Source organism: Rosa chinensis, chromosome 2 (genome assembly GCF_002994745.2).
Source record: "Rosa chinensis cultivar Old Blush chromosome 2, RchiOBHm-V2, whole genome shotgun sequence".
In the NCBI taxonomy this organism is placed as follows: Eukaryota; Viridiplantae; Streptophyta; class Magnoliopsida; order Rosales; family Rosaceae; genus Rosa; species Rosa chinensis.
Genome location: NC_037089.1, coordinates 31,650,882 through 31,661,607, shown reverse-complemented (window position 1 = coordinate 31,661,607; position 10,726 = coordinate 31,650,882). Strand labels below are relative to the sequence as shown.

General features: G+C 34.9%; 1 protein-coding gene across 1 annotated transcript; it reads right to left on the bottom strand.

Moving 5' to 3' along the window:
* Positions 1-7,544: 7,544 nt before the first annotated feature.
* On the bottom strand, positions 7,545-9,019 carry LOC112190986 (probable O-methyltransferase 3). Its single transcript, XM_024330509.2, has 2 exons — positions 8,193-9,019; positions 7,545-7,972 (listed from the first exon to the last, which is right to left on the bottom strand). Exons 1-2 carry the CDS (start codon positions 8,988-8,990, stop codon positions 7,670-7,672), a joined length of 1,101 nt encoding a protein of 366 aa, XP_024186277.1. The 5' UTR covers positions 8,991-9,019; the 3' UTR covers positions 7,545-7,669.
* Positions 9,020-10,726: the final 1,707 nt, after the last annotated feature.

Below are 10,726 nucleotides of genomic sequence, written 5' to 3'. Positions count from 1 at the left end.
CTATTCTGATGATCACGCATTCGAGTTCCGTCATCGAGTAATAGCTCGGTACGTCGTCCTGTACACAATTATATTCCGTGAATAACAATTCGGTAATTAAATACGAATCCCAAAATCAATCCTCTCAAGCCAACATCTCTATTTCCTTCTCCGATCCAACCCAAACTTCATCACTAACAACATTCCATTAATTTACAAGTTCTAGGGCAAATTCGAGAGAAATCCGACAGTCGGTTTCTCGTAAATTGATAATCGAAATTCTAAATTTCAGAAATTTATAATTGATTCAAAACTCCTCCAATCTTCACCAAAATCACATATACAAACTCTACCTCAATTATGTGATTTAATTAGCTAAACACAGAATTTAAGTCACTATTCACGCGCTGCACTATTCACGCGGCGCCACTGTTCACGAGGAGGCCAACTTCTCCGATGGTCACCAAATTTTGGCAGCAGCTTCATCTCAACTAGGGGTCGTCAACGGGCCGGGCCGGGCCGGGCCTTGCTATATTTTTAAATAATTGCGGGCCGGGCGGGGCCGGGCTTTATTAAAAATCAAAGGATCCAAGCCCGTCCATATAAAGCGGGCCTTGCGGGCTTTTTCGGGCAGGGCCGGGCTTAGCCTTGCTGGCTTTTTTGGGCCGGGCCTTGCGGGCTTTATTTATAAATAAATATTTAAAGACACAAGTTTTTTTTTTTTTAATCAAGCTTTGGAAATTCAATGGATAATGATCAAATACAACCAAAGATAACAATCTATATAACTATATTGTACCAAAAAAAATCTATATTTATATATAGATACTAATTTGTTGATAAATAAATTTTTAAAGACACTAACTTTTTATAAATCTATATTTATACATCATACACTCCAAAGAGCTACATATAGCAATTCAAAGAAAATGAGAAACCGACCGTTGGATGAGTTTATTACAATAAATTATGAGTGTGGTAAAAAATTTAGCCAATTTCACCATATTTTTGAATCCGATCGGATTGGTCAACCGTAGTCACTTATATGTTTTATTGGTTGACCGATGGCGTGGCAACCGCGAAACGTGCTTATTTTTCCACATCACGTTTGTATATATTCCATCGATGGATGTGCGTGGACATAAGATAAAAAAAATTAATTTTAATTACAAACACATTGGACTATACTAATTTTATTCCTAAAGTTATATGACTTATACATTGCATTTAAATTGTTTAAGTTCATTCTAAAGCAACCATGAAGTGGAAAATGAATTCGGAGAAACCAACCGCTTGATGGAGAGATTGTAATGTTTCATGGTGGTAGTAGAAAATCCAGCCAATTTGGTTCACGTTTCGAATTCGATCAACTAGGTCAAACGTAGTTACTCTTATAAACCTATATTTATATATCATACACTCCAAAGAGCAACTCCTATCAATTCAAAGAAAATGGAAAAACCGACCGTTGGATGAGTTTATTACAATAAATTATGAGTGTGGTAAAAAATTTAGCCAATTTCACCATATTTTCGAATCCGATCGGATTGGTCAACCGTAGTCACTTATATGTTTTATTGGTTAACCGATGCCGTGACAACCGCGAAACGTGCTTATTTTTTCACATCACGTTTGTATATATTTCATCAATGGATGTGCGTGGACATAAGATAAAAAAAATTAATTTTAATTACAAACACATTGGTCTATACCAATTTTATTCCTAAAGTTGTATGACTTACACATTGCATTTAAATTGTTTAGGTTCATTCTAAAGCAACCATGAAGTAGAAAATGAATTCGGAGAAACCAACCGCTCGATGGAGAGATTGTAATGTTTTATGGTGATTGTAGAAAATCCAGCCAATTTGGTTATCGTTTCGAATTCGATCAACTAGATCAAACGTAGTTACTCATATAAATCTATATTTATATATCATACACTCCAAAGAGCAACCCCTATCAATTCAAAGAAAATGGAAAAACCGACCGTTGGATGAGTTTATTACAATAAATTATGAGTGTGGTAAAAAATTTAGCCAATTTCACCATATTTTCGAATCCGATCGTATTGGTCAACCGTAGCCACTTATATGTTTTATTGGTTGACCGATGCCGTGACAACTGCGAAACGTGCTTATTTTTTCACATCACGTTTGAATATATTCCATCAATGGATGTGCGTGGAGATAAGATAAAAAAAATTAATTTTAATTACAAACACATTGGTCTATACCAATTTTATTCCTATAGTTGTATGACTTATACATTGCATTTAAATTGTTTAGGATTATTCTAAAGCAACCATGAAGTAGAAAATGAATTCAGAGAAACCAACCGCTCGATGGAGAGATTGTAATGTTTTATGGTGGTTGTAGAAAATTCAGCCAATTTGGTTCTCGTTTCGAATTCGATCAACTAGGTCAAACGTAGTTACTCTTATAAACCTATATTTATATATCATACACTCCAAAGAGCAACCCCTATCAATTCAAAGAAAATGGAAAAACCGACCGTTGGATGAGTTTATTACAATAGATTATGAGTGTGGTAAAAAATTTAGCCAATTTCACCATATTTTCGAATCCGATCGGATTGGTCAACCGTAGTCACTTATATGTTTTATTGGTTGACCGATGCCGTGACAACCGCGAAACGTGCTTATTTTTTCACATCACGTTTGTATATATTTCATCAATGGATGTGCGTGGACATAAGATAAAAAAATTAATTTTAATTACAAACACATTGGTCTATACCAATTTTATTCCTAAAGTTGTATGACTTACACATTGCATTTAAATTGTTTAGGTTCATTCTAAAGCAACCATGAAGTAGAAAATGAATTCGGAGAAACCAACCGCTCGATGGAGAGATTGTAATGTTTTATGGTGATTGTAGAAAATCCAGCCAATTTGGTTATCGTTTCGAATTCGATCAACTAGATCAAACGTAGTTACTCATATAAATCTATATTTATATATCATACACTCCAAAGAGCAACCCCTATCAATTCAAAGAAAATGGAAAAACCGACCGTTGGATGAGTTTATTACAATAAATTATGAGTGTGGTAAAAAATTTAGCCAATTTCACCATATTTTCGAATCCGATCGGATTGGTCAACCGTAGTCACTTATATGTTTTATTGGTTGACCGATGCCGTGACAACTGCGAAACGTGCTTATTTTTTCACATCACGTTTGAATATATTCCATCAATGGATGTGCGTGGATATAAGATAAAAAAAATTAATTTTAATTACAAACACATTGGTCTATACCAATTTTATTCCTATAGTTGTATGACTTATACATTGCATTTAAATTGTTTAGGATTATTCTAAAGCAACCATGAAGTAGAAAATGAATTCAGAGAAACCAACCGCTCGATGGAGAGAACCAACCGCTCGATGGAGAGATTGTAATGTTTTATGGTGGTTGTAGAAAATTCAGCCAATTTGGTTCTCGTTTCGAATTCGATCAACTAGGTCAAACGTAGTTACTCTTATAAACCTATATTTATATATCATACACTCCAAAGAGCAACCCCTATCAATTCAAAGAAAATGGAAAAACCGACCGTTGGATGAGTTTATTACAATAGATTATGAGTGTGGTAAAAAATTTAGCCAATTTCACCATATTTTCGAATCCGATCGGATTGGTCAACCGATATGTAGAATATATATATATATGCACATATTTTATATAGAAGTATAATAGTATAAGAACTTTCACACACACACACACACATATATATATATCTCTCTCTCTATATATATATATATATCTCTCTCTCTATATACACACACACATATATATTAATATATATATATATATATGTATATATATATATATATATATAAACACACACACACACACATATATATATATATATATATATATCTCTATATATATGTATATATAAACACACACACACATATATGATATATTGATATATATATATATATATCTATATCTCTCTCTCTCTCTCTATATATATATATATAAACACACACACACATATATGATATATGGATATATATATATATATGTATATAGATATATATATATATATATATATATCTATATAAACACACACACAAATATATATCTATATGTGTCTATATATATATATATATTTATAAAGACACACACACATATAGATATATCTATATATATAACACACACACATACATACATATATATATATATATATATATATAAACACACACACACACACACACACACATATATATATATATATAATATTTTGCGGGCTTTTACGGGCCGGGCCGGGTTTTTGCGGGCCTCCATCGGCCCACGAAGGCGGGCTTTTGCGGGTTTTTTGACGGGCCGGGCCGGGCCAAAAGCCCTGCGGGCCGGCGGGCCTCCATCGGCCCACTTGATCCGCGGGCTTTTTGATGAGGCCTAATCTCAACCTTCCTAGCATTTTTCTCAACTACACCAAGTTCAGAAAACAACTAGAACTACCTCAACAATTAAGAAAACAATAAACCCCAATTTGTGAATAGTGCTGGATTTTCAATCTCTAAAATCCTCCAATATATATGCAAAATTATACTCAAAAGAAAGATCATGAGGTAAAGAACAACTTTATACCTTGAGGTTTCTACAAAATGTCGACGGTTTGGACGGATCTCCTTTTCTTTCTTTCTCTTTCTCTTTCTCTCCTCCTTTCTTTCTCTTTCTCTTTCTCTCTTCCTTCCTTTCTGGTTCTGAACGTGGATACATGAATAGTAGAAGAAGATGGTTGATTTAATGAAGTTAGGGACAAGGTGAAATGACTAAAATGCCATCAAAACGAAAATACCCAAAACTTTCGCATACAAACTCCGATTTTAACGTGCCACATGTCTACGAACTCGGTTTAACGTCCTCTACAACTTTCATGAAGAAAATTTTCTCAAATTTTGATCCGAACAAAAAGTCATCTTTTAGGGCCCCCTAAAAGTACCGAAACGACAATAAAAGTGAAAGTAAAGGTCGTTTACCATCCAAATGAGTAGTAAATCGGTAAATTCAGGTTCGGGACGTTATAATCTCCCTAGAACCAAGAATCTCACGGCAATTCCAATCTATACTCAAATAGATATCCAAACTCGATATTGCTTTGAAATCCGATTTCTTTAAGACTTCCTCCTCATGTGCACGGCATATGATCTTCTTGAGACTTCTAGATACTTCATGAACATTCCAAAGCTCTCCTAGTGCAAGTCGAACTCCATTTGCAAGTAGGTTTCCTAGTTGAATACTGCTTCCTTTTCCGAGATGCTTCTACACTCTTCCGGAACCTTCTTGAGTAATCCTTATCCAACAGGGATTCTTTATCACACTAGTATTCCTTATCTGAGTAGAATTGGGTCTCCTTGTCTAAGTAGAACTTCTAATTTCCGCGACTTAAGAGTTTGAATCCAAGTCAGCTTCTGATTCCTACTCTAACTAGGATTCCTTTTCCTAGTCAAACTGGGAGAACCTCCATTTCTTCATTTCTTTCTATTTCTGCGCCACTTGTGCCTTCCTTAGCCATTTTTGGACTTTGAGACTCCATTTACACCTGTAAAACACTAACTAAGTTAAATTGATTAAAATAAAGGAAATAACTTAGCAAAATATAGGGTTTAAACATTATAAACGTCGCTTTTTATGCTCCTATCAACACCCAAATTTTTTTTGTCAAATTTTTCCTTCAAACTTCGTCTTGTGCCGTCATCATGTGAAAAACAAAAATTAGCCGAATGTGTTACCATAGAGGTTGCAAGTTTGACAAAGAGACGGTGATGACAGACGATGACAAGACTAAAGAAGAAGGGGACGATACTGTTGAGCCATACTAAATAAAGGACAGTTTACTAGCCTTAGTTGTGTGTAATCATAGAACATCATTCTCCTTACTTCCTTCTTTTTCTTTTTGGCTGGGAAATGATATTCAATTAAACTTGATGGAAGATCTCAGAAATTAGTACAAAGCAACTTGAAAACAAAAAAGAAGAGAAAACTAGAGAAACAATAGATAAAAGCAAGACAAGGGTGGAGATGATGGCACAGATATGTAATATCAATATCTAAATAGATCGAGTGCAGAAAGATGGTGGCGGCACAGATATATAGGCTAGATAGTAGATTGAGTAATCATCCTATTATTCAGAGAATTGATTCAGAATAAGAACCATGATTGATAAATGAATAATATGAATAAAATGACCTACAACAACGAGCAGAAGTGAGAGGGAGATCGGATTGGATGGAAGTCATAGAACTGCAATGAATGTTTTTTTCGACTAGGAAACTGCAATGAATGTTGTGGTAAGCTCTCTCTCTTAAAAGGGCAAAAAAGTATTTAATTTTTTTTCCAAAAATTGGGGGTGTGTATCAAGTAGATATAGATGTGTGGATATAATTTCTCTTCCCATTTTTATCATCTTTTCATTTTTGATATTTATTTATTTGCAATTTTAGTTGTTGCATTTTATTTTATTTGCTTTTTGTTAATTATGAAATCAAATCATGAAATTGAATGAATTTCGACTCATTATAAATAACCAAAACTAGGCTCTTAGTTTTGTCTCACCAAAGCCGAGTATTGCTAAGGCTTGGTGCCTTAGATTAATATTTTTATTTTTATTTTTGCTTTGTTTTCTTAATGACACTTACCAAAGGCGAGCATTGTCAAAAATTGTGGTTAGCCACTAATCCCCAAAAGTACGATAAATTCCGGACTTAATATTTTCCTTAGGCTTCGACACGTGCGCTTGTGTTTATAGTAAATCATGTTCAAGTCAAAGGACTACACTACAAAATCATTTCCCTAGATTGGGGTTGAACCGAGTTTCCAGGTTCGATCTGGTTCCTGCCCAAAAAAACTAACCCAAATGGAACCAAGTCCTATCGATTGCTCGATTTGCCTATCAGAATGGGAATGTTTTGTATTAATAATAATCAAAGTGCCAAGACATTAGGGACAATTTTCGTTGCAAAATCAATGGAAGGCAAAATCATTCCCCTTTTTCCATGTATCTCATTGCATCGGTGTTTAGCATTTATGAATTCTTCCATTAGGTCCAGTCCATCTAATATATGCTCCAAAACCCAAGTGTGTGTCCAATTTTCAGCTCAGCCTAAGCATAGATACATTTGCTGGCTTGCTACTTGTTGGTTTAACCATTCCATTACTCTCTGTTTTTTTTTTGTTATAATGGAGGGGATTCTAACATAATCCAAATTCAATTTCATTTTTTATAAAAGAATATGCAAGTATTAATTTTTTTTAAGGTCCTGCAGACCAAAAAAAAGAACTTTGGAAGATTCTTTTCATTCACTTTTCACTGCTTTACTTGAGAAGATCATAGTAGTTGAAAATATATTTCTTGTCAGTGAATTTTTCAGTTTTTAGTAGAGGTTATTCTGAACAAAGCATATTCGAACATACAATTTCGTGAAAGGAAAAGAAAAATCCTAAAAGCCAGTGCAACTGGACTGAAACATGAGAAATACCTACCATTCGTTTGAAGCATGAGCTTCGAAATCAAATTAGGGAATTCCTGATTAATAAGCAATAAAACCTTTTATTTATAGATAGAGAAGGTGAGCAGTACCACATTATTATTTTCTGAAGTAGTGCCAAGTAACATTTGGCTTTGCTGTTTACAGGCTATCATATATAATTATCAAGGATAAACCTCAATGAGAGACCTTAAACCCAAAATGGGAGTTATCTTATAGTCACTGAAACCAGCATCAGTGAAGAGCTTAGCCCATTCTTTCTCATTCCTTTCTTGTCCTCTGACGAGGGCCATCATCAGCATGTCGAAGAACAGCTGCGTTTCAATTGATTCCTCATCCCCCTTCTGGTTCTCCATCATCATATCTATGATAATCACCTTGCCTTTCTTGTCCTTGCTTGTAATTGCCACTCTAGATCGCTTAAGTATTTTGATACATTCTTCATCGTTCCAGTCATGCAATATCCACTGCTCGTGACATAAAATAACTATAAGCATTAGAAGTGCTTTGGTCTTGGTCCAGAGTTTTATATTGGTCAGTGAATTAGATATAGACGTGACTGTTACTTTGTGTTTTAAATAGTTGCCTAAAATAATGCATTTTAATCACAAGTAGAATAGCATATAGAAGAAATATACATAATATCCAAACTTTTTTAGGATAAAATTATATCTGAAATTTAATTACCTTGAGTAAAACTGTATCGGCAGGAGGAACTGCCTCAAACATGTCACCTCCAGTATATTTCAAGTTCTTACTTCCTTGCAGGTCAGCCACCACATGTGGGAGATCAAGTACAGTGCATTCAATATGTGGGAATGCATCAGCAATAGCCTTTGCCACAGTTCCTGTACCACCTCCAACATCGACCAATGACTCTAATCCCTCAAACACTCCTTTGCAATCATCGATGATCACGCTGGTGACCAACCGAGCATCGCTAGCCATGGCATCATTGAACAAATGGGCAATACTTGGCTGATGGTTCCCGTAATCCCAAAATGTCATCCCATGTGCTGTGTCAAATGGCGTAGGGTCCTCGTTTTGGAACCAAGTGCTCAAGTAATTCCATGGTGTGGTCAAAACAGGGTCGAGCATGGCGGTTAAGAAGGGCGTTAGGCTTAAGGGATGATCCTTCAGAAGGAGCTGGGAAGCATCAGTAAGGGTATAACCTTCCTCATCAGTTTTACTCAGCTTTTTCTTAGCAAAGAAGCCAGAGTGCACCAATATTCGCATGAGGCGGTAGACGCTGTGGGATTTGGTTGGATGGATTGGTAGTGCAGATGTGAGCTCAGAAAGAGTCATGGGGCCATGTTTGTTGATGATATCTGGTATACCTAGTTGAATTGCAGATTTGAGGGACATGGAGTTTATGAAGCTGAAGATGTGGTTCCAGATGTGGGCTTGAGCATGAAGTAGCTCGTTGGAATGCTCTCCATTTGACCATTTTTGGTTAAGGTGTTTAAAGCTGTTTAGCCTTTCCATATTGATCAACTCAGTGTGTTGTATATCATAACACAAGTAATGAGCACTATATATAGACTTCAGAGTAGCCGGTTTAATTTTTTTTTTTTTGGGATTATTTTTGGACCAATTTCAATACATTAATGCAAATTACTCTTAACCCTAGAAAAATGAAATCCTCTCTTAGAATTAAGGAAAAATATCACAAGGGTGCGGCTATTGCCACCCTACTAACTATTTTGTTCACCCTACAAGTTTTTGATTTATTGAAAGACTAAAATGCCTCAATATAAAATTACAATAACGGAAAATATCTTATTAAAAAATCCTACAAAGCACATACTTAAACTTCATTTTTAATCTTTTCATTCATCGTTAAACCCTAATTCTTTCTTAGCATTCATCTTCTTCAATCGTTTTTGTGTTATGCTAATAACTTTTATGCCTAAAAAATATATCACATTAATGCTAACTTGGAGCCTAAAAATGAGATAATTGCGTTTTTGTTTTCATGTTTATGATCATAGAACTTAAAATTACACATGGGCATTGTCCCTTCACTATCACTCTCACTTTGAAATTAATCATTTGCTTTCAAATTGACCTACCCTTTTCATTTATTACTGCTTTGGAATCCATGCCGTGCAAACCATGCCTTTTTCAGTATGTATATTGGCCCCTGTTATGGGTTTAAGTGGGGTTTGGTTATAGCTTACGATGGCACCCATTATGCAGGTTTGTGTTCTCTTTCTAACTGCTTCCATTAAAGCTCGAAGTTTTGCCTCATTTTGCTGTCAAATTTTGTTGTGCTTTGCTTAGTTAGCTATGGCTACTTTGGGTTTTGTTGATTAAGATTTTTCTTTGAAAATTGGAACCAAATTCTTGATTCAGAGTGATACCCACTTGCTACTATTGAAGGAAAGTGGGTTTCTTTAATTCTGAGTTGTGATAGAAATTAGCTCTGCTAGGAAATGTGCATGAAGGGTGTTTGATATAATGCCTCTATGAATGAGTATACAACTAGAGGTTGTTGCTAATATTGAAGGAAAGTGTGCTTTTCTTAGATAATTATGGTGTTTTGGGTTTTGTTGATAAAGATGTTTACTTGAAAGTTGAAACCAAATTCTTGATTCAGAGTGCTGCCCACTTGCTAATATTGAAGGAAAGTGGGTTTCTTTAATTCTGACTCATGATGGAAATTAGCTCTTTTAAGAAATGTGCATGAGGGGTGTTTGATATAATCCCTCTACGAATAGGCATACAACTGGAGATTGTTACTAATATTGAAGGAAAGTGGGTTTCTTTAATTCTGAGTCATGATGGAAATTAGCTCTTTTAAGAAATGTGCATGAGGGGTGTTTGATATAATGCCTCCACGAATAAGCATACAACTAGAGATTGTTGATAATATTGAAGGAAAGTGGGTTTCTTTAATTCTGAGTCATGATGGAAATTATCTTTTTTAAGAAATGTGCATGAGGGGTGTTTGATATAATGCCTCTACGAATAAGCATACAACTGGAGATTGTTGCTAATATTGAAGGAAAGTGGGTTTCTTTAATTATGAGTCGTGATGGAAATTAGCTCTGCTAGGAAATGTGCGTGAATGGTGTTTGTTATAATGCTTCTATGAATGAGTATACAACTAGAGGTTGTTGCATGTTTGCTCTCAATTTGAGTTTTTTAGATGTCCAGTTGAATATTTCAATGAAATACTGTTGGAAAGTTTAAGCTTTAACTTTCTATAGTTTTTCTGA

Bases quoted from the DNA above. Each gene is read 5' to 3' on its own strand.
- LOC112190986 (XM_024330509.2), bottom strand. From the start codon at position 8,990: ATGGAAAGGCTAAACAGCTTTAAACACCTTAACCAAAAATGGTCAAAT. The intron at 7,973-8,192 runs GTAATTAAATTT...TGTCACGAGCAG, and splicing joins CCGATACAGTTTTACTCAAG to TGGATATTGCATGACTGGAA.